Source organism: Eutrigla gurnardus (genome assembly GCF_963514095.1).
Source record: "Eutrigla gurnardus genome assembly, chromosome: 23".
Taxonomy (NCBI): Eukaryota; Metazoa; Chordata; class Actinopteri; order Perciformes; family Triglidae; genus Eutrigla; species Eutrigla gurnardus.
Window position 1 is genome coordinate 12,900,579 of NC_139934.1, and position 23,456 is coordinate 12,924,034.

Sequence of the window (23,456 nt, forward strand, 5' to 3'; positions counted from 1 at the left end):
GAGGCTTCTGTCTGTTATGGTGTTTGGGTGGAGAGGGGATTATAGTTTCTATTTTTAGCAGCATACTAAAAGCATTAATGTTAACGGTCACATGCAGACTTGAGATCCCATTAAAAGCCTATATGTGGTATTACATAATAGATTCCTAAAGTTTATGTCCTAAATACTGAATGAAGTGAAAGTTAGTGTGTAGTGGATGAAGGATTGATTTGATGGAAACATTCCAGCTAAACAGCCAATAAATAACCAATAAAAACTATTTATAGTAGTTTATAAAACAATAAATACTTCCGCTTTCTGTTATCAGCAAGTCATAATGATAATGGGGCATTAAAAAAGACAATCTTATCAAGTCTGTGGGAGTAAATATGAATCAACAATGTGATCAATAATGTTAATAAATAGATTTTTGTTCATTAGTGATGGATGGAGCTAACCTAGAAGGGTTTTTCCACAACCTGGCAACCCAAAAAAACACACTTCATGCATTTAAGTGTTGAAATCGAGTTGACTGAAAAATCAATAAGCATGTTTTCTGCTTCCATTCATTTGAAATCTTTGTTTTATTTTGTAATTATCTATGTTTTGCTGCCGATTCATCACCAGAACGTTGTCGCTCAGAAAGCAGGATCCGATTGAAGGAGCCCAGAAACAACAAGTGACCGTTGACAGCAGGCAGACTGGCGGTGTTGAGTATTTATTCAGAGATCATGGTCATGTGACACACGTTGGCCATGTACAAATGAAAGGTGAGCGGACGAGGTGAGAGTGGAGAGAAATGAGGAGCCAGAGAGGAAATCTCTCTGCACCATCATGCACATACACAGTTTAAACACACACACACACACACACACACGCACACGCACACACACTATCATTCATTTCACTGTAGTTTACTTCATCTTAAATAATTAAGTGCTATCTATGTCCGAACTCTTCTAGAGTGACGCGGGGGGCTCGTTCTTCGCCAACGTGGACCAAGCGAGTGGAAATGTGACGGCGTTGCTGTCAGAGTGGAGTCCTTCACTGTTACTGTGTATCAAAAGCTTCACCTGAGTAAATTCTGTTCATGTACAACAGAGCGGCAGGGTCACTGTGGGACGTCTGGACAAACCGCTTCAATACAGCCAACGTCTGAAACCTCAGTCTCCAGTTTTGTCTTATTCTTCAAATATTGCAGTATTTTCATCCTACGCATTATGACTAAATAATAAAAATAATACTTTTTTTTGGTGTAATATCACAGTTTTCTTCATGTGTTTTTATCGAAATGTAATTTTTTAGTAAATTCACACTTTAATAATACTTATCCAACGTAATATATTTTTCTCAAAATATTTTTTTTCTCTTTATAATTCAAAACTATTCTAGAAGTTTTTTAAAATCGTAATATTATGAGCTTTTTTCTTCATAATTCTTCAAACCGAAATTCGAACTTTTTAATTTTTTCTCAAAATATTAGATATTTATAATTAATATTTATAAAATATAATATATTGTTTATTATTAGTATTTAAAAAAAAAAAAAAAAAACCTAGCAGTTAGTTTAAATGCGTTTGCCAGCGACCCCAACACTCTGTTGTACTTGTACAACCAGAAATGACACGTTTGCAGTATCTCTAGATCTCAACAATCTACTGATGAAATGGTTGCTGATGAAAACAGAATCCCTGAGTTACATTTTCCAGGTGAAGATGTGACATTTTATGGCAGACTTTTCTTCCTCTGACAGCTGTAAGCTATTCTCCAACGTCTTCTGTTGCATACATTTTTTACAGTGAATGAAAATAAGAAAAAAAAACATGAAGCGGTACCAAAGCTGGATTGAAACATTTCAAAGCAAATGTCAGACGAGTCGTTGGTTGAGATCTTGAATGAAGTAGAAAAACCAGACACGATTACAAACACGCTTTGTAGAAACCAGGGTGCATAAAAGTACTTGTATAAAGGAAAAATAATTCTATTTTTTCATATATTTACATATTTTTTTGTGCAGTTTTAGCTAGGATGAGTTGTAGATGATGGAAAGGATGCAGACTGACGGAGAGATAACATATCTCATAATGGATGAGGGAGGAGGACGTCCTTCTCCTCCGCTGTAAACAAGGAATTAAATAGAGAGAAACGCGACTGCACGCTGGCATTCATTGTCTTCAGCAATAACATCAAACACAGTCTCATTCAACTGGCTGTACACAAAGGAAAGCTGGGGTTTAGTACATTTTTGGGGACAAAGTGCTGTGTTGTCTTCAGACACGTTATCATAAAACTAATTCACCTTCGGCCTCACCGAAGACTAACTTCCTGAGAGCGTAAGACTCAGGCCCCGAGCAGAAACCAGCCCCGACAGATAACAGGTGCTGTGGCTGCAACAACGCCGATTTGGAGTCAAACAAAAGTCCAGACGCTCGGATTGAATATCTAAAGCTCTGTTTCCGTACGAGTGGCTGATCAGAAGTGTAAAAAACTAAATTCACCTTCCTACAGAACCGTTTACAGGTTTGAAATGATGACAAAACAAATAGACTTTCCATGTGTGTAGAAAAATTAGTGGACCAATATTTAGTGACCACATCAATATAATTGTTCTATCCAACTACGTTTTCCGTGGTAATGAACAAACATATTTAATAGCTTGCAGCTGGTGTTTGGGTGTAATGAGTGACCGTGTTAACAGGTGACTCTCGGCCCGACGAGTCCCTGGTCGCCCATAGCGACGGCAGCTGTTGAAAACGCGAAGGTGTCCTCGTAAAGGCCTTCAGTCTATTTCCATCCATCTGTGTTTGTCATCTACGGCAGTCTCCAGTTACTTTGAGCAGCCGTGCACGCACGCAGCTGAAAGTCACCAGTTAACACGGTCGCGAGTTAAACCGAGACACCTGCTGCACTAAAACGGCCGCGATGTCATCTGATTTCTGTACAACCAAACATTTTGATGCTGGTGACACTTTTAATGAGATTTTTAAAGCCGACTAACACATTGATTGATTGGTGACGTAGTGACTAGTGGGCGAGCTAACTGCTAACATGCTAACTAGCCAGACATGTCCCTGGGGTTTCTCAGCTCGATGACCTCATCAGCTCAAAGTACAAAGTCTAGATTTACTCTTTGACGAATCAACAATTAATTTAATCGTTTTCTTCCTCTTTATCTAGCTACCAGCGGGAAGCTCTGGAGTGTTTTATTGATAGTATATAAATCTTGTATGTTATCATTATTTAATTTCCCTATTTCTGAGGAGGTCCTTAGCAGATAAAGGCTTTAGTTTCAAAAGAGCGTGGCTGGACTTTTACTTTTTAGGTCATGACGTGTGTCGGCGGTTTCCTTTGTTGCAGTCACCACGTTAGCCACAGCGAGCTCTCTGTTAACAGAGTAAACAGGGAAATTCCAGTATTTGTCACCCAAATCCTCAGACGTTTGAACGTTATGACACATAGTTTTGATTCGGGTTGTGAGGAGAATACGTTTGTTTGGCAAATACTTGAATTTCCCTTCAGGAAGGAAGGCTGTTTCTGAACGGGGGCCGTGCGAGGAGCGACGGACGGAAGCCCTTCTAAGTGCCGCAGTGAGCCGGAGCGGCGGCCAGCTCGGCGTGTCCGTGGTCCTGGGAGGAGAAGCAGTCGTCGGCGTGCAGGGCGGCCTGGTTGTAGCTCAGCAGCGCCTGCTGCTTCTCCTCCGGGCTGTAGTCCAGAGAGTGGGGGTGCACCTGCTGGACGTGCCTCTTGATGGTGCTGACTTTCAGCGTGGCCAGAGTGGCGCCGCACACCATGCAGATGAGCCCGTGTCTGCGACAGTCGTAATCCATCAAGTAGTCCAGCCGCCAGCGCACCTGGTAGTTCCTCCTCTGGTCCTTCCCGGGGTAATGACCCTGACGGGACGGCGTGGCCGCGGCGCCGTCGTCCCTCGCTTTACCCGTCCCTCCGCCCACGTCCTCCTCCGTCTTCGCCGTTTTGCTGTCAGGCGAGGCGTCCTTGTCCGTCTCTCCCGTGGTGTTCAGGACGTCGGCTTCACTCGGGTCGATTTCTGCTAAAACAGCAAGGAGGTGCTGCTTTATTAAACTAAAGGACAGCACCGGACAAGAGCCAGCAAGTATTGTATCTAAACGTTAAATATGTCACAATTTACTGTCTCCAGTTTGATTGATCCAATTAAATCCTCCTCAGATATTATTCACTACAAATAAACATTTTAAGTCGTAAATTCTCAAACATATAAATTGCATATTTCTATGGCCTGCATGAACATATATAGAAGCAGAAGTGAAGGACCTGTACTATAATAGCTCACATGTTAAAATCAGCTTTTAATGTGAAACATCTGTGCAGGAAGTGCAGTTATGCTGACATTAGCTTCACATCGGTAGGAAAAAAAATAATGGACATTATACTATCAAGACAAAACAGAAACATGGAGATAAAATATACTAAACATATATATACAAAACAAGGCAAATAAGTAATGAAGCCTCTCCCTGTAGCTTACCTAAATGAACACCTGTATTTAAAGTGGTTAAAGCTTCTCACCATCTTGAATCTGCGTGCCGTCACTAGAGTAATCTTTGGTCCAGGCAGCAGCCATGGCTTCCCTCTCTTCTAGGCTCAGGGTCGGCGTCTCGGGGTGACATTGCTGGATGTGGCGGCGGAAGCTGCTGACCTTGATTTCGTGCAGGACCTGAGAACACACCATGCAGTACGTGCCCCGGCCCTGAGGCCCGTAGGCCACCATGTAGTCGAGGCGGAGCCGCCACGGGTCGCCCCCGAGCAGCCGCCTCTTCCTGGGCTGGCGGAGCGGCTGGGGTCCCTGCTGCGGAGCGCCGACGCCGCCGTCCTCACCGATGAGACAAGTGTCCTGAGTTAAAGTGCCGTCGCCTTCCGGGTACAAGTCAGTGTTGATCTGGATGGCCTCCACTTCCTGGGCGAAGAGGTTCCCCCCGCCTTCTTTGGTGTCGGGCTCTGATTTGATTGAGTTCTCGGACTCTTCTGTTGTGGGAAGAGAATCATACAACATGTGAGAGATTCAAAGACCCTTTTACACTCGATGTCATCAAAATATGTGTACTTCTTTGGTGTTTGACTACAGATCCCATGAGGCGTTGGCACTGTGCCTGATAAACAACACAAATAATCACTATTGATGACATCGTTGGATGATGACACAGCACGCTGACATGGACTGTGAACAGGAGGCAGCGTTGGAAGATCCAAGAGGGCGACCTGTTACCGTGGCAACGCTGATTCAGTGCAGTGAAGGCCTCCTGCTCTTACCGTGAGCCTGAGCCCAGGCCTGCAGGATGCAGTGCTTCTCCTCGGAGCTGTAGACCAGGGAGTTGGGGTGGGTGTCCAGCACGTGGCTCTTGATGTGGTCCAGGTGAAGGGAGGGCAGTTCTCCCCCGCACACCATGCACAGCAGCCGGCCGGCCTCCGCCTCGTACTCCATCAGGAACTCCTGGCGGAACCAGGCGTGCAGCGAGTCGTTCAGGTAGCGCTCCAGGGTCCGGGCTGACGGCCCGGCGAGGTCCTGCTCCTCCTGCTTGTGTTGGGGGGCGTCACCCTCCTCGGAGCAGGGGGGCAGACTGAGGGTTTGTTGTGGCTGCGGGGGCGTCACCGGCTCCGGGGGTTCAGCTGCGTTTAGAAAAGAAACAAGACGAGAATTTAAAAGGGTATTCTTGGGTTGCAGTGCGGTTGGCCATTATTTGTTGTTTAATACGTCCACTGGATGGGTGCCAAGCAGACCGTTTATAAGAAGTGGACGTAGTCATGGTGACGTCAACATTTTGGCCGTCACCATCTTGGATTTTGGCCTTCAACATCCTTGTTTTTCTGCAACGAGTTAATTAAGGAAGTGGCCATATTTGGACTGTGGAGGAAGAGCGTAGCCCCGCCCTAAAGCATCCCCTACTTTCCAGTCTGTTGGACTCTAAATGGACCATAAGTTACTAAATGAACATCATGCTGGATTGAAGAAGACTGGAAACTAGAGATTGAGACCATAAACTCAAGTTTACAATGTTTACTGAATCAAGTGAGAAGTAGGGTCATTTTCTTATTCTTATTGCAGCCAGAGAATGCAAGTTGAAGGCACTTCAGCATTGGCTTCATTTATCAGAACTGGAGGTTTCCACCTGCTGTTGCCAAAGGGAATTAATTAATTAATTAATGCTTAACAAGCATTGAAGTGATGCATACTGCAACTGTTAGTCACCAGAAGTTTGTTTCCCTTTTTTTGGCCTGATGATGCAGGATGACAATCACCAAAACTGTCCAATCAATGAGCTTCCTGTCAGCAAAGGACCCCAACTGCAGTTGTGAAAGCAGCCGACATAAAAAAGTGGAAATAAACTAAACAAAACTTACACTTAAACTAATATTAATGTTTTTTAGGTGTCTAAAATATGTCCACAGTAGTACGTGGCTTTGTTCCCGGGCTGGTACTCCTGTCTGTTTAACCCCCGATTTATTTACATCAATCCATCTGTTTTAGTTTGTTATCCGGTGCCGGGTCGCGGGGGCAGCAGGCTTATTACAGACGCCCCTCAGACACCCCTCTCCCCAGCAACGCTTTCCAGCTCCTTCTGGGGGACCCTGAGGCGTTCCCAGGCTAGATGGGCTACATAATCCCTCCAGCGGTTTCTGGGTCTACCCCGAGGCCACTTCCCTGTTGGATAACATCTCTAAAGATAGGCGACCAGGAGGATCCTGATTAGATGTTGAACCACCTCAACTGGCTCCGTTCAATGTGAAGGAGCAGCGGCTCGACTCCGAGCTCCCTCTGGATGTGTGAGATCCTCACCCGATCTCTAAGACTGAGCCCCCCCAAAAAACACAACCTGTCCATCTCACAATCTTTGCTTCTTGTAAATAAAGTTATGCTTACATGGTAAGCTGACTAGAGTCTAGCAAATGTGCTTTAGCGTTTCCCTTCTTCCGAACTCGTGCATCTACCGTTGTCTGTCTACCACATCTAGCAGCATCAAATCAGGAAGGAAGTGGTCAAGTAGTAAACCACCTCTTGCTCTACTTGATCGGCTGCCTGGGCTAGAAATACACATTTTGTCATAACTGTTGACGATACTTGTGTGTTACGTCCACTCAAACTCACACTCAGCAGGTCTTGCTCCTTCTCTTCCCAGCTGATAAAAAGAGTGGCTGGATAAACATATCAGGTGAGATAAGATTGTGTGGAGGTGGGACATGTTAATGATTCTATGACAAACCTACAACAAATTATGGCTTATTATTTGCCTCTTGACTAACGTACATATATTTGACCAAATAAGGTCCAATGGGGAACACCAGAAGGGGTGGGACTTAGCCTCTGTATAGTATTGTCTTTATTTGCCTTATATGTTTTAAAAAAGGCAATAATTTATCATAATCCATAGTTGAAATGTAATTTGATTCTGTGAAATATACAACACTTCAGCACAGTCATGCCCAGGCACAGCCTCTCCAGCTCCAACACATCCTGACTCATTACATCATCCTCACACACACCACCATACCAAGATATAACCTCATACTGCCACCAAGTGTGAGATTTAGAAACCTCCCTGTCAGGAGTCCTACCCACCAGCCGCATGTTGGTCCGAGTCCAGCTGCTCCTCCTCTCTCTTAGGTGACGGCCCAGCTGCAGAGCTGTACGACCTCTGACCTCCCCCCAGGCTCAGGTGGCTCTCCCACCCCGAGCGGATGACCTCCTTGTCGGCGGCGCTCCACAGCAGAGAGTCGGGGTGCTTCTGTCGGATGTGCCTCTTTATGGTGCTGAGCTTCAGGGTGGCCAGCGAGCTGCCGCACACCATGCAGATCATCCCGTGCCGCTGGGGGTCAAAGTCCATCAGGTACTCGCTGCGCCAGTACTCGTGGTAGTAGCGGCGGTGGTCGCGTCCTGGAATCCGGCTCAGGCCTGGACGCGACGCCCTCTGAACCCTGGGTTTACGTCCGGAGGGCCCGGGGGCCGGGGAGAGGAGGAACGGGTGGTCTGGTCCCTCGGTGATGTTCCAGTAGCTGGTGCCTGGAGACGTGACAGGCGTGACCATGCCAGCCTCTCGTTCCTCAGCATGGCCGTTGGCTAGACCGTCCTCTTCTGACAGAAACAAGACAGGAGGGCGATATCTGTTTAGACATGTTTACGACAGGTAGGAACCTTAAAGGCACATGCAAATACTTTATGAGTAGAGTCGGCTGATTCCTCCTTTCTCTTCTGACAGATCTCTCCTCATCTCTAATTATATATGTAGACATGTTCATACAGCAGCAATCTCTTTGTTCGAATGTAGAAATAGAATCACTGTTAAATAGTTTCTATTGTACGCTCTGAAAAAGTCCCTCTGAGCACATAACTTGTTCATAATTCTTTAAAAAAATGCATGTTTGTGCATATATTAAAGAAAATTGTATTGTATATCATACATAAGTTTGGAGTAGGCCACAAAAATTGTGTATTTTTTGCATGTCAATATTTGTGTTTGCTTATGGTGTATGTAAGGTGGGTCAAAATAAATACATTCATTATACAAAATATTTAATAAATGATGTTCATATATATATATTTATAAAAAATCTACCATTTTAAGCTGTCATTGTTTGGCTCATGATGATGAAAAGCTGGAGCTCACATATTTCACGTTTAGCACCGTCACTGTAGCTGGTTCTAATGCTGCTCGACTCGTGTGTGTGTATTTGCCTCCTACGTAAAGGAAGTCTCATGGTACACATCATCTAACACGGGTTATTAATTCCAGTTAGTCGTTATTATTGTTTATTCATTGGGATGTGGCGGCCTGTGTCGCCGCTGTCCACTAGGTGGCAGCTGTGTGTCTGCCCTCGGTCCGCCTGCCTGCGTGCTGTTGAGCCTTTGTTTATAGGAGCCACAGAGACGGAGGGGCCATGCTGCTCCATGGCATTGTCCCTGACACGGATTAACTGGCTGTCTGACAATGGCCGTGGCTCTGACAGCCACGCAGTCCCACTTTGCGGTGAGAAACACAAGAATAACAACACTCTGGGGTTTTTTTTTTCTCTCTCCTTTCTTTACCTCCCAAGTCACTCTCCTCTCGCGTCGCTTCCTCCTCTCCGCTTATTATTAATGAGAGCAGCTCAGCCTGCTCGGCACACCGGAGGTCCACGGGCTCGCTTCCCCCCGTGTCTTGCTCTTCCATCACTGGCCTGGCCGCTGCTCCGCTAGTGGCGGGCGTTCCTCCTTCCTTCACTGTAGCGCGGCGCTGGAGCGGGACATGTCACACCAGCGACATGTTACAGCAGTGACATGTTCACGCCGCTCGGCACCGCTCGACACGCATCTGGCAGGCGCTCTATCGCGAGCCCATCGCTGAGGAGCCCGTGCGCTACGATGTCACCCCCCCCACGCGCCCCGCACGGGAGCCAACTTAACTTTTCATATAATCACACAATCATGTGTTCCGCGGGCGAAGGGAGCTCGGTCCTCCGTGCTGCGCCGTGTGGAAGCGCCTCGGCGCAGGCCTCCAGTAATGTATTTTAAGGCTCTTGCTTGTCTTCAGGGTGGGGAGCCGGACTAGGGGCCCCTGGGGCTCCTTAAGGGGCTCCTGGGTAAATTTAAAGAGACAGTAGCAGCGTCGACAATGCACACCCACCCCGGGGGGGAGCAAACGGAGCAGCGGGCGCTAATACTGATAAGCTGCTAATACTAATGCCGTTGTTCCTACAACATCATGCGATGATAGAGGCGGGTTTGGTTCGGCAGAGCATCGGTTAAATCACGAGGCGGGTCCGCTGGAAATCAGGGCCCCAGGAGCTCCAGCTCATAATATCTGGTTCTGGGGATCCAGGGGGGGTTGATGTAGGCTATTATATTGTAATGACTAAATGCTGCGTCTGGTGTTCTTCTTAACCAGATACATTATACTGTACCACATAACAACACACGTTATTAAACAGTTATTTTAACTATTCACTCATTTACCGAGTATTTAATTGAATTATCAATCCAATCCATCAAGAGCCCAAATTACATATTCAAATTTCCTGTTTTGTCTGAACAATGCACCCCCCCCCCCCCCCACACACACACACACACACACCAATAAAAAAATCAGTGCTATGACAGAAGACAAAGAAAACAGCATATATACACATGCAGGAAATTCAACAACAGAATTCAACATCATCTACCGTTGCTTGTTGTCATATATTTGCATTTAATATATTATTACATTGAATATAATAGTTCTACTTTGTTTGGGGACCCCTAGAGTTTATTTATGTGGATACGCTTCATATGATTTTTGTCCAGACAGAAGATTAATGTGTCAGCTCTAATTATACATTTGCTTATGTGGTACATTTATACTGAAATTAAAATATTTTTTGTCAGAACTCAAGTCCTACCCCCAACATTTATGAAAAGATTATTTTATAATATATAAATATGAACTTTTATTCATTAGCCTACTACAAGTGTTCATCAAACGGTACCTATTTATGATACACATTTAGCCTGATTCTTTATGCTGCTGCATATGCATTGAGGTCATCTGTAGAAAAAAAAAAGGCCAATAAATCAATGGACCTTTCTTTGTCCATCTGTTCCAAGTTGGAAAAGGCTATATGTTAATGTGAGCTGTGTGCATTGTGCCTGGGTGTTCTTTTGATTAGTGGTTATTGAGTCCGTGTGTGTGTGTCCCAAATTCAGGTTTCACTAAATGACAAATGAGGTTAGGCCTAATTAACATCCGGGTAGTCACACTGATATACAGTGAATCATGGAGGTAGCCTGTTAGCGCTTTGCCTGTTAGCTCTTTGCCTGTTAGCTATTTGACTGTTAGCTCTTTGACTGTTAGCTTTTTGACTGTTAGCTATTTGACTGTTAGCCCTTTGGTGTTTTTTCTTCACGCGCTAGTTGGTTAGTTGGGGGGGCGGGGGGTCTGTGTGTCCACACCATCGAGTGAGCGCACACACGCGCGCGCGCACACACGCAGAGCAAGCATCCAGGTCTCACATCCTGGTACTTTTCAGCGTTGTCAAGGCAGCCCAGAGCACGGCCGGCTGGCGGAAAGTAGCTGCAGTGTCCTGGCAACGTATCTGTCCAAAAAAACGTTCACAAAAACTGTCCCGGAAAAGTTAGGTGTAACTAAAAGGTATCGAGTATGCATGTTTTTCTTCCACATGTTTCCAAGGGTCCTGCTTTGCGACAGTAATGTGCGGGTTTCCTCGCTTCTTTCGGGCAGGCGGCAGACACAGACAGGCGACCGTTCCGTGTGGACAACAGGGGGGAAGAGCTTGTCCATTGTGCCGCCGAGAGAGACAGCGTCGTCGGCGCGATTTACGCCCTAATGTCGCAATTGTTTTCGCTACGTTTCCGTGTGTAGCCTTAAACTAGCTTTAGCCGAGTCGCTTCACTGCGTTTCTAATCAAACAGACGCAGAATAAAGGATAAAAATGGCTCTCGACAGATGCAATTTGTGATAGAAAGGGACAGGTTTAAAGGGACAGCGTCGCCTTGCTTCCTTCCTGGTTCCTCGAGCTCAACGTTAAGCTACATATTTCTACAAACGGGTGTTTGTACCGCCGAAGCTGCCGCGCCATGGTATATTAATCCATATTTGAACATTATTACACCATATTTAGCGAGTGTAACGTGTAGGCTTGTCTCACGTGGAAACCGTGTTGTGAGAGGGGGAATGGGCGTCTTTAGTCGTAGTAGCCTACATATGCATTGTCTCTGGGTTTGCATGTAATCCGTCTAAAACACCTGCATGTGTCCAAGTGTGATGTTGTTTTTTTGCGAAGAAGCATAAAGAGTGAAGTTACAAAGTGAATGCCCCTAAAACACATAGTGGGAACCCAATGCAGAACCCTGTGTTGCTACATGTGACATTTCAAACGTGTAATATCTGGGAATCATAGTGTGAATGGCTCACATGTGAAGAGCTGCCTTACATGTGAGGAAGCCCATGTGCTTCAGTGATTTCGTCACGTGATTTACATTTTTAGATTGCTGTTTTTATCCCCACCCTTGTCTTTTTACGTGAAAAATGATTGGCCAATGATGTGCTAAAATGTGACAGTTTACTGGTTTTCTTACTGTCCAATAGTAGTGAACTGAATCTAAGTTTTGGACTGCTGGTCAAACAAAACAAGACTTTAAAAACGTCAATATGTGCTTTGGTAAATTAGGCGTAGCCATTTTCCAGCACTGTATAGACTTTTATAAAATATGCAACTTTATAGACCAGATGATGAATCAATTAATTGAGGAATTCATTGGCAGCCTCATCAATAATGAAAGTCAAATGTTGCTGCCCTAGTGTGTAGTTGCATTCACATCTTTCTGACAGTGTCAACAAAAACATGCTGACCTTCCCAACATGAGGCCTGTTTGAAAAGGCTGCATTAGATTGTAGAGAAACTAAGCATTTTAATCGTAGCGAGGATGGAATTAACTGCTGAGCGGATGTATTTGAAGTATCTTTAAAGACGCATGATGTAAAATGTCTTTGCTCCAACTTGTTTGATAGATTGTTGCCTCAGCTACCCGACTGTTACCAGGTTTATCACAACATAACATCCAGCTAACGCTTGTTTTCTGTTCCTCAGGACACATGCATACCGATGTGATGTCTGAGAGATTTGGCAGCTGCCCAGCAGAGGGAAACATCAACTCTGAGGACACCATGTAAGTGGATGTCAGTGAGGACTCTAGACCGAGGGGATGAATCAAACAGCGACGGTTGGATGAGAACTGATGGGCTGTCCAAGCTGGCGATGCCAACTGTAAAAGACAAAGGTGGTTCAACGTCCCACCGCTACCGGCCTGCCTCAGAATACGATGACGTCGCGCTCACACAAAAGAGACAATACTGGAGAACCAAGAAGCGGGAGCAGAGGGCCCGACTGACTGAGCGCAGAGGAAGGGCAACGCAAGGCGGTCAGGGGGGAAAGCGCCTACATCTGCCTCCTCCTGCAGCGGTGAATCCTCCTTTAGCTGCTTTCTCTTCTGCGTTGCAGAGCAATGACGATTCATACAAAACGGTCAACGTCTCTGCTGCGTCCCAGAGTGGAAATACAACGGGGGCCAGCTCGGTTAACGCCACCGAGAGCCAAAAGTGGCTCCCCTTGTTGAAACTTGACAAGGTCTTGCCAGCATCATGTTCCATCTCAGCCAACGCTGCTCGGGGCAACACCAACACGGTGAAATGCCTGACAGCAAGGGGTGCTGTGGGCAGTTCCACGCCCAGTGGAACACAGCTGAGCACCCGCTCCTCAGTGCCTCCAGTCAGAGTGACCAGAACTACCAATGGCAGCTCCGCTAAAACAACAACTCTGCCACGTGTGTCTATGCAGGACCTCAAATTGCAACCCAGGACACAAGTCTCAGTACGTATTCAGCCCAAATTCCACCCCACCAATGTGATGCCAGGTACAATTGTTGTGTCTCCTGCATGCATCCCAGTTTCGGTCAAAACAGAGGGCCGATCAGCGAAGACGACCCCTCAGAGTGGAACAAAGAGTGCCTTGGTCACCTTGCAGAGGGGGGTTAAAGGTGTCAGCAACTCCCAGTCTTCCCAGGAGCCAGAGGAGGAGCGAGCAGCCAAGCGCAGAGAGCAGTGGCGGATCAAAAAGCGAGAGCAGAGGGCCAAGCTGGCAGCTCAGATAGCGAAAGCCCGAGAGAGGGTGCAGAACGTGGAGATGACGTTCCAGAGGCAAGCAGCACAAAAAGCGGGACTCACGGTTCTGCAGCATCTTCCATCGCAGTCGTTTTTGAGAGGAGCGGGCCAGAAGCAGTGTCCTACTCAGGTGAAAACTTCATTCACATCTGCCAGAAAGGAAAACGACAAACTGCAAAGTGGGGCAGCCAGTTTTGCCACAGTTAACTTGCAAGCGGGTCGAATAAAAGTACAAAATTCACATGGGATCAGGACGACGCAGCCAGCCGTCACACGGCATGGTGTTTCTGTCAAAAAGCCTGTGGAGTCACAGAGAAAGCTCCCAAGTCATGTTCATCTTTCTAATGTTTCCCGCGGGATCGTACGATGTAAAACGCCTAGACAGAGGTTCATCGAAGCCCAGAAGAATTTCATGATTCAAAGAAACCTGAGATGTAAATCCCCGTTTCTTTCTTCAGTCTTTGGCTCCAGAAATATCCCCAAAATCGACCCCAACGACACACCTGAGCAGATAATAGCCAAGCGGCGAGAGTACTGGCGCGTTAAGAAGCGCGAACAGCGAGCTAAGCTGACGATGGAGACGAAGTCTCGGCTGAAGGAGAAGGACTCTCTGACCCGAAGAGTGAAACGTTACCAGACGATCCTCGAGGAGATGAGGAGGGCCAGAGCGCTGGGCCAGTCGTCGGGAAACACCCTCACCCATGCCTCGGAGACCATCGGAGGGTTCATCAAAGAGGACGGGACGGTGACCATCAGCATTCCCCAGGGTCCTGCAGATCACAGCGCAGCAGCACACAAAACTGAAGATTGTTGTGTAGTTCCTAATAATACCCCCATTATGAAACCTAATAATAGACAGAGAGGCATCACACCCATTAATGTAACGCAGACCTCCTCTCACTTCCGCCCAGCTCAGGTGAAAGTCTCATTTCCTCTCGCTGGACAGCTCAACAAGTCTCCAAAACTAATTTCAATCAGACCGCGGTCTCAACTTCAAAGCACAACCGTTCCACACATGTTACCAAACCAGCTCACGCTCACTCATCCTCAAACCCCTCAAAATGCCATTTCCGGACGAACAGCAGCGGCGAACATCGGCGGCTGCGTCATGAAAATGTCCGTCTCAAGTAGCCGCCTGTCGGCACTGTCTCTGGACCCGGAGTTGACCGAGGAGGAGAGGATGGCGAGGAAGAGGGAGTACTGGAGGATAAAGAAACGAGAGCAGCGAGCAGCTCGGGCCACTCGCTTGAAGCAGGGCGTCTTACAAGCGAGGGCCAACGCGACCTTACAGAGGAGGAGGGCCCAGAAGCAGGCCGCGGTAACCCCCGCACCAGTAGGCAGAAGTCTTATTAACCGCACAGGAAACGCACAATCGCTCCCCAACGACAGCGTGCCGATTACGCTGCATGCAAATGAGATAAAACAAGAGAGTGAGGCCACACCGGGGTGTGACCTTAATTCTCAACCAGAACATGCCATCTGTCCAGATATCAAAGCCCCATCCTCCCCATCACCACCGCCGCCAACACCTCCTCCACCGCCAACGCCACCACCTCCAGCGCCTCAGCTGGAGCCCGACCCAGCCCTGAGCGTAGACACCCAGGCTACCACGCTGCTAGCCGTGGCCTCTATGAAGAAGCTCCTGGAGGAATCACTTCAGCAGACCGCCGTTAAATTAGAGTCCACGGAGGAGGCTTCGGAGCACGAGATGAAGCCGAGTTTACCTCTGAATGAGGTGGCTCCTATTGACGCCGACTTGATGTTGGAGATCAAAAGCTTGCAGCCGGATACTTTGTTACAAGCAGCTTCACCAAACCCTTATCTCAAGGACTCATCCCAAAGTGGCGAGGCGCTCTCGCCTCCTCCCGCCTCCGGCGAGGTCGCCACCTGTGAGCACTCGTCCCAAACTCCTTCCAACTTCATCCTGAACCCCTCCATGGAGGCCTCTCTGCCACGCAGAACCCTTCGCAACAAAAAAGCCAGCCCTCAGAGCTGCTGTCCCCAAGAGGCGCCGAAGCTGCACCACCTTCCCACGGATCAGCTACAACACTGCGAGCAGGCACAGGAAGTGTGCCGAAACAGCGACGTGCCGTCGGTACAAGGATATGTCAGTTTGGTGAGCGAGCACAGCGGGATGATGAGCCTGCAGAGGAAGAGGGAGTACTGGAAGCTGATGAAGAGGCAGCAGAGAGCCAGGTTAAGGGCCAGGCAGAAAGACAGACAGGGAGAAAGCAGCAGTCGTCTTTCCCAGAGGAACATTCAGGTGATATGACACGTGGGAATAATGTTTATTTTGTGCCAATAGTGTAACAAGGAGCTAATTGAACATACTTGATACAGCATTGCATCGAGAATGCTTTAGAATGTAGCGTAAAAATACTTCTTGGTAGTTTTTAAATGTGTTATTTAATCGATGCACCACATGACTGTGAATGTGATCTAAAGGAGTATTGTCATGTAATCTTGACTTTATGAGAAACAGCGTGACTGAGTTAGAAGCAACAATCAAACACTGTACATAGCTTAAAGCCGAGATGAGAGGAAAAATGCCTTTATGTTAATATTACAGTGAAAACATGCCCATAAAGTTTTGCAGCAGAGTGCAATTTGCCCAATTTTTAATTTTTTTTTATTAATTAATATAATAAACTTATTTTGAATTCTTTTTTCATCATATTTTCTTATGTAAAGAAGCCGTATTCATTTATTTTTTAACCGTCATTGCAAGAGCTGGCGACAAAAAGCCCTGTCATGGGACGAGCTGCCTCCAAGCCTTCTGGGTAGGCTCCTCCTCCATCTCCTTCCTCCAACTACACCCACATGCAATGGTTTATGGTTTAAAAAGGGCAGACACCCGAAGCTATCTTCCATGCTCACGACCTAACTAGCTGACTAAAGATATCAGTGCCATGAGATTTGTTGGTAAGCCCACAGATTAGGCATGGCCGGTGCCCTCTCCAGCTGAAACCTGAGTCACTAAACCACAAAACACTGTCTGGCATTTGACACTTGAACAGCAAAAATAGAGAGGAGTGTGACTGAGAGGGGTCTACTTAAAGCTAGAGGCGAACACAAATGTGCACGTTTCAGAAAGATTATTGGCTGATCTCTCTGTTTAATGGCGCTAACTTGTGAAAAAAAACGATTTGTTCATGTTGGGTCGTTTGTCTTTCAGGCTCCGGGTCTCAATATCATGAACACTGTTAAGGGTGTAAACCTTCGAGTGAGACCAGCCCTCCAGCCCAAGCCATCCATCTCTGCTCTGACTGCAGTGAACTGTATCCCCTCTGTCCTGCTCGTTAGCCCCGCAGCACGCAATACCGAACAGTCACCCGACACGCTCCAGGTCAAATCGCCCGTCACCAGTGTCTCGTGTTCGCCCAGAACTTCACAGATTGTGTCCGACTTCCAAGGAGCTCACGGGAATCCGCAACGCGCCGCGCCGGGTTTGGGAAAGTGGACGTCGAGAAGCACAGATCTGGACCCGGCCCCCTCGCTCCCTCCTCTGACGCCCCCAGACAATCCGCTCTCCAGCATCAACCTGCAACTCATTGAACCCCCTCTGACTCCAAACTCCCCCCTGAGTCCAATAAACATCCCTTGTGATCAACTCCAGAGTCCCACACATATGATACCGTCGCCTGCCAAGCTGGGATTCATGACCAGCATGGTTCCACCGAAGCCCATCCCAGGGGAGCCGGAGGAGGACTTTCTGAGGAGGAAGCGGGAGTACTGGAGGATCAAGAAGAAGGAGCAGAGAGCCAGGAAGGCCATCCGGGACAAGGGGGTCAGCCCGAGGAGAACCTCCAACAACTTAAGGCCCATCCTGCCTGCACAGGAACTACAAGCACAGGTCTGTTTAAAACCGTTTCCTGGCTCTTAATATGTTCATTTTAAATGGTGAAGAACAGATTAGTCATAATAAGATATCTAGCATCAATTTATGCATTAAACTTTAATTTCCCCTGATGAATCCCTGTAGGATTCTGGTCATTGGGCGAGCTCCTCTGAGGAGTCTGAACATCTAATGAGGTGGGAAATTTCTTTCACTGACATGAAATCTTTTTTGCTGCCAGCTGGTTGTGAGATAATGATGAATGTAACTATTTTATTTAATTTACAGCACTTCAGAGGACACAGACCCGGGATCCTTTTCATTCCCTCATTACACAGCACCAGTCGAAGGTGAGGCATCAACCAAGTCTCTCTGAACCAAAAGGAATGCACATTAAATTAAAATTTAAAACGTGTGTCTTTCAACTGCCTCCTCAGATGAGTCGGAGCTTCTCTTCCCCGACTACGAGAACAACAACGGCGAGGAAGGTCCCGTCCCGGACGCCATGTGGAGGAACAGCTACCTCATGGACTACGATCCGCTCAACCAGCTGCTGGTGTGCATGGTGTGTGGGGAGCTGCAGTACTCCCACAGCCTGGAGGGGGTGAGGGCCCACATCGACGAGGCCCACCCGGAGACCCTGACCCTGGAGCCCACGGAGCAACTGCAAATACTGGAGGCCTGGGACGAGCAGGTGTCCCAGCGGGAGCGCTTCTTCACCAGCCAGCTCCAGCAGCACGGCGGGGCCATGGCAGGTACAGAATGACCGCACACAGACAGTCCACGTTCCATGTTCCCACACAACCATATTGGGTTCTTAGACTTGGAGAAGAACCCCTTTTGATTCCCGGTAGACCCTTTTTATTAAGGTTCCACCTGGAACCCTTTTTAGAGGGTTCTACCTAATATACCAACGCTGACACAGGAGTCTTTCTACACAGTATTGTTATTGTCTGACAGGCATGAGGCCAGCGATACCGTTTTACATTCAAAGAGTCTGTTTCATTTGAAGATGAGAGAAAAGTATGACAAACTACACTTACTTCTACGTACCTGAAGGATGTTTTTTTCTTTGAAATCCTATCAGTTATGAGTGCTGCTTCTAGATCGGCCGAGTTCACACCACACGACTTTAGCCCTGATTTACCACTCGCTGATCGTTTTTGACAAAAGCCCCTGAAGTTGGTTCTAAAGCCTTTCTACGGTGAGTCGATGACGACTAAACCACGATGATTGGCCACCTGCGACGCCGTTTTGTGTTCGACTTCCCATACTAACATTTACTCTTACACTACTAAGATAGACAACTTCAAATAAATATCTTGTATTTATGATCAAATGTCTAGACTAGAAAACAGCAAGCGTGTTAAGTGGATAGCAAAATGTTCTAACACAAAGAAGCTGGGGAGTAGTTTCTCTCTGCATGCTCCGTTGCTGCTGGCTGATATGAAACCAAGGTTACACTTCTTGTTTCCGGCAGAGTGTGAAGCTTACCGCTATGTTTAGGTTGAGGGGCCGGGTTGGAATTGAGCCAGAACACAAGTATGACTTCTAGAAAAGCACAAAAAACAACTTGGAGCACTTTTTTGGAACAAATAATCCGGCGTGGTATTACCTCATATCCTGTATCACATGTAACGTGTGTTTTCATGACATACTCGCCTGGGATTCCTCCTGGTGAAAGATCCTGTAGCGTGTGAGGTGAAAACCAAAATCAACAAGTCACAACTAATGTATTTATCCTTTAGTTATGCAGAGATACCTTATGATTTATGATCGCGTTATTTAAGATTTCACTGAACGAAAACAGGAAAAGAGATTTCTTATTTCTTAACAAAACAGAAAGTGATTCCAGTCCGTTTTACTGCCATTTCAAACACTTTTATTCATATTTTGATGATACGTTGATAATATCACAAATATTTAGCAATTATTTAGCCAGGATTATCATGACATTTTTATTTCATCCCGTGCACCGTGAACAGTGCAGCGATCGATCACTTTGAAAGCCGTGTAGTGTGAACTTGGCTGTCGTCGGTAGAGCAGAATCATCAGTTTGCTGTTTTTTTTACCCAAAACTCTCATTTACCTGCTGGCCGTTTTGCAGAAGCACACAGAGACTGAAGAGCAGGAGGAGACGACCGGAGCACCGCGGACCAGGAGAGAAAACCAACACTTTGTCTTATTTATTTATTCTACTTGTTTGGGTTTGTTGACCGTCATAGCGAGTCACCTTGAAAGGAGAATGCTGTACAGGGAACATTCAGCCCAGAAAGCAGCTTTACCTCATTTCCTACCTGGGTTGTAGTGTGGACTTGTGAACATCGCTATGGATTATTTTTTACATTAAAGCTATCACACGGGAGGTTTTGTGATAATGTTTAAAACATTTGTAAAGGTCCGACATTCTGCAAAAAGCAGTCTTTGTACTAAGCTAGGCTCAAAAGCATCCTGGACCTGTGAACACTGAAATCATTTTTATATTCTTGCTCTACATTCTAAGATCATCCAATTTCTAAACCCAAATTAAAATGTGGACTACGAGAAGCATTCAGTGTTTCTCACAGACTCACGAACATCATGGCAGAATAAAACCCACAGATATAATAATATTAGTAATTTCTATGATAAAACCCTTCCGATAGACAGACTCTGTGTGGCCACAAGCAGCAATTACACAATAATGGAAATTTCTCCTCATCTCCTGAGATCCTCTTGAGTCACTCCGTACCATGGCATTCCCTATGCAGAACCACATAGGAAAAAAAATAAAAACACATTATTTTTATTTTTTATTCGGCAGTAAATTGTAGCCAATTTCAAATTTCTCTTCATTTTTCCCCCAAGATATTTTCCTGTCTGCAAAAACCAGCAACCCCGACTTAATAATAACATGTTCCTCTGGTGCAGAACCAATGATGACATCCTGTATTTCTCCAGAGAGGGTCGCTCTGCTTAAAGTCAAGTTGAAGTAAAAAATTCCTTTTCCAACCCTTTTAAATCACATCCCTGGTCAGATTGTGACTCAAAAAAATATGCCGAAAAATATCAGTTCCTTTAGAGAAACAGACGTACTATAAAGACACAGGACTTTCATCCAGGAGACCCTTGTTCGTGTCCCGCGTGAAGCTGAAAGTTAACACTTTGTCACGTCGTCAGCATCGATGGTCGTACATTAATTACAGTCAGGTCCAAGACTGTTCTCGAGCCTGGTTAGTTACTGGATTGTTGCGTTGGTGTTGGAAACCTGATTTATATGTGACGCAGCAGCACCGTGCTGTCCTCCAAACCCTTTCATACGTCTCTCGATGATAACGTTTTGTATGAAGACGCCTCTTTTTGTACAACTTTCTCAAACGTGTAAAAAGAAAGAAAGAAAAAAAAAAAGTTCAAACATCCAGCCAACCTTCTGCACTGTAAATACACAAAATACTGAAGTGGTTATGAGATGCCAAACGTTTCTTTGACTGTGCGGCTCCGCAGCTTTTTGGAGCGGCCGCATTCATTATTTATTGAATCTCCTTATATAATGATTATTGATGATGCGTTATTCATATCCGTAGCGAGTACCATGTTAGAGAAGTTTCTCATCTGTGAGTATTGAGGATCCAAAGGCTTTTCCTGCATGAGTAGTAAAAGGATGAACACTTGTATATCAGATATGAGCGCTGGAATGCATTCCCACATCTTTTTTTTGTATCATTCGTCATTCAGAGGGGGAAAAAAAGCGCTGAAATGATGTTCGGTTTGAGCACAAAGCTGTATAGAAATCTGCCTGCACAGCTGCAACACGGTGTAAATGGCTGGAAGCGGCCGAGCTATTTTACCTTCTGAGAATGTAATTCTGTTTACCAAGTTCAAAGGGAATGTTTAAATGCCTTTTCAGTAATAAACCTTTTCTACCTTTGGGCTTATTCTGTGGGATCTTTCTTCACTCATTTCCATGATTTGCTTAATACCTGGAAAGCACAACTAGCAGCACCCGTTATAGAAATATATAGATGAATAGATCGGTCTCCAATTTGGGAACCATTGCTTCAGATCAGATCATTTATTTAGGATATTTTCATATTCTAATGTCTGAATATTCTTAAGAAAAGTCAATTTGCTTTTTAAAAGGGTACACTTGCATTATTTTGCCATTATATTATTATATCAGTGTCATTATATTGTGTTTAATGTATTATTTATTGCCATAACAATGTATCTTCTAACTAAAGTATTCATGACTCAGCAACCGTAGACAGAGACTAAAATGAGGACGCACACAGTGTTTTTATTATAACTTATTGGGTTACTGATCCTTCCCATCATCATTCAGAGTCCTCCATGGGTTCTGCTGTGTTTAATGACCCGGGGGCCCACTAGTCCAGCCCCCCTGTGATATCCTGGTTGCCCCTAGACCAGGGATCTAACACCCAGCATGGACATGTACTTCTCATATACAGTATGTTATCATGTTTCAGTCTTAATCTCGCAGTCTGGCTGCTCGTCACCGTTTCATCCTCCGCGGCTCTTCGTCCACTATTACCTCTTCTTCAGGCCGCCCCTCCTCTCTCTGGGTCTCTGGGTCTGGCCTGTCGTAGGCTGACTCTGTGTCAGCCGGACCCTGCAGCTCCCGGGGACCAGGGTCCAGGCGGAACAGCGTGGGGACCTGACCCAGGATGGGATTGTTGTCCTGGAGGCCAGAGATCCACTGGTTGAGGACGGCCTGCTCCCCGCGGTCCGTCATACACATCGCAAAGACGGGACCCTCATCCACTGGAGACGAGACACACAACAGCTGCATCACACACTGAACATGTGGGGGCGCTATGCTTTCATTCTGAGCAACAATCAAGACCATCTGCTTCAGTGTCTTACAGTCTTCCACGTCGAAGCTCTCCTCGTCCCCGAGGTCACGGTCCAAATCCAGGTCTAGCTGCAGAGGATAGTCCAAACACCTCTCTGGATCAAAGGGCTCCGGGACCTGTGGGGGGGCGAAGAACCAGCTGGATGAACGTCAGTCTTTTCCTTTAATACATTTCACATTTCTGTTGACTTGTCTTCTCTGACTATAAGATAAGTGTAGCCAGATGAAGACAATTCAGTCTTGATAAGATGTAACTGTGATCTTAAATATAGTGTGGTACTCTTACATACATCTGTTTTATCTAATAAGATAAAGGTTTCTTTCAAACTTCCTGTCAATCCCACTGACTTTACTCATGACAGCACCAGATAAAAACCTAGCACCATCTAGTGGACTGAAGAAGCAATTGTTACCAAAAGGTTGTAGCAACATTTCTAGTTTATATAATAAAAGTGGATACTTGATGTTTCTGTATCAATACAAATATTACATCCCCAGATATTGTGATACTATGGTGTATGATTCCCTAAAACCTAATGATTTAACACTTAACTATTCAGGATATGTATTAATGGTTATTATCATAGATCCTACCTTCTCGTCAGGCGGTGTGGGGTCAGCTCTGAGGATGTAGTAGTACACACACGTCTTCCTCAGCCACAGAGGGAAGGGGCCCTCGACAAACACCGGCCTGTTGGGGTTGTGCTTGGCCAGCAGCTCCATCTGGCTGGGACTCTGGATACCTGGTGTCAACACAGGAAGGAAAGAAAACAAAGACAATGAGCTTAAGTCTGGATGCACATATGGATCTGACCCCACCACTTTTTTTTGGGAAGAAACCAGCTTCCTGTTTTGTTAGCGTTATTTCCTTTCCCGTTAAATCATTTTCCAATTATTTGTGAAAGAAGACAAACAGGTTCCTTACCGACTATGTGTGGAAGTGTGATCTCCTCTCCACTCTCTGAAACGTCTGTAGAGGGCAGCTAGTGGGAAGAACAAAAACACCAGTTTTGGCAAAGACAGATTTTGTAATTGTCGACAACAGAGTCAAAATTAAAGAAAGAATGTTTTTCTTGTTAAAGGTTCTGCGGCTGACTGTGGTTCAGCTGTGGAGAGCTGAAGGGAA

At 46.0% G+C, this 23,456-nt stretch overlaps 3 protein-coding genes across 12 annotated transcripts in view; 1 reads left to right on the plus strand and 2 right to left on the minus strand.

Annotated features, from left to right (window-relative positions):
• Positions 1 to 685: 685 nt before the first annotated feature.
• On the minus strand, positions 686 to 19,553 carry zfta (zinc finger translocation associated). Of its 4 annotated transcripts, none has more exons than XM_084003819.1 (5): positions 18,532 to 19,553; positions 7,571 to 8,083; positions 5,266 to 5,622; positions 4,525 to 4,980; positions 686 to 4,027 (listed from the first exon to the last, which is right to left on the minus strand). In XM_084003819.1, the coding sequence occupies exons 2-5, from the start codon at positions 8,034 to 8,036 to the stop codon at positions 3,555 to 3,557; spliced, it is 1,752 nt and encodes a 583-aa protein (XP_083859945.1). In that variant the 5' UTR covers positions 8,037 to 8,083; positions 18,532 to 19,553; the 3' UTR covers positions 686 to 3,554. The 4 variants fall into 4 exon arrangements, with proteins under 4 accessions (XP_083859945.1, XP_083859944.1, XP_083859942.1 ...); XM_084003818.1 differs by having other exon boundaries at positions 18,522 to 19,553; XM_084003816.1 differs by lacking the exon at positions 18,532 to 19,553 and adding an exon at positions 9,035 to 9,951.
• On the plus strand, positions 8,847 to 21,392 carry LOC311009547 (uncharacterized protein). 4 transcript variants are annotated; one of them, XM_084003813.1, is made up of 7 exons: positions 8,847 to 8,975; positions 12,574 to 15,906; positions 16,819 to 17,496; positions 17,626 to 17,675; positions 17,767 to 17,828; positions 17,916 to 18,233; positions 19,586 to 21,392. In XM_084003813.1, the coding sequence occupies exons 2-7, from the start codon at positions 12,661 to 12,663 to the stop codon at positions 19,600 to 19,602; spliced, it is 4,371 nt and encodes a 1,456-aa protein (XP_083859939.1). In that variant the 5' UTR covers positions 8,847 to 8,975; positions 12,574 to 12,660; the 3' UTR covers positions 19,603 to 21,392. The 4 variants fall into 4 exon arrangements, with proteins under 4 accessions (XP_083859939.1, XP_083859940.1, XP_083859938.1 ...); XM_084003814.1 differs by lacking the exon at positions 8,847 to 8,975 and adding an exon at positions 10,357 to 11,121; XM_084003812.1 differs by lacking the exon at positions 8,847 to 8,975 and adding an exon at positions 10,357 to 11,114.
• A 339-nt stretch (positions 21,393 to 21,731) lies between these two features.
• The window catches only part of ecsit (ECSIT signaling integrator), a 380,907-nt gene continuing 379,182 nt past the window's right edge, over positions 21,732 to 23,456 (minus strand). For 2 of the 4 annotated variants that reach the window (XM_084003175.1, XM_084003174.1), the window contains exons 5-8: positions 23,256 to 23,313; positions 22,925 to 23,073; positions 22,342 to 22,447; positions 21,732 to 22,239 (exon numbers count right to left, since the gene is read on the minus strand). In XM_084003175.1, the coding sequence (XP_083859301.1) occupies positions 21,971 to 22,239; positions 22,342 to 22,447; positions 22,925 to 23,073; positions 23,256 to 23,313 (582 nt within the window). In that variant the 3' untranslated portion in view covers positions 21,732 to 21,970. The remainder of the gene's footprint in view (positions 22,240 to 22,341; positions 22,448 to 22,924; positions 23,074 to 23,255; positions 23,314 to 23,456) is intronic. The other 2 variants (XM_084003173.1, XM_084003172.1) reach the window with 1 other exon arrangement.

Excerpts from the sequence above, each read along its gene's own strand:
- LOC311009547 (XM_084003813.1), top strand. The coding sequence starts at position 12,661 with ATGTCAGTGAGGACTCTAGACCGAGGGGATGAATCAAACAGCGACGGT. Across the intron at positions 17,676-17,766 it reads GAGTCTGAACATCTAATGAG|CACTTCAGAGGACACAGACC; the intron begins GTGGGAAATTTC and ends TTTAATTTACAG. Across the intron at positions 17,829-17,915 it reads TTACACAGCACCAGTCGAAG|ATGAGTCGGAGCTTCTCTTC; the intron begins GTGAGGCATCAA and ends CTGCCTCCTCAG.
- zfta (XM_084003816.1), bottom strand. The coding sequence starts at position 9,158 with ATGGAAGAGCAAGACACGGGGGGAAGCGAGCCCGTGGACCTCCGGTGT. Across the intron at positions 8,084-9,034 it reads AGAGGAGAGTGACTTGGGAG|AAGAGGACGGTCTAGCCAAC; the intron begins GTAAAGAAAGGA and ends TGTTTCTGTCAG. Across the intron at positions 5,623-7,570 it reads CTCGGACCAACATGCGGCTG|CTGAACCCCCGGAGCCGGTG; the intron begins GTGGGTAGGACT and ends TTCTAAACGCAG.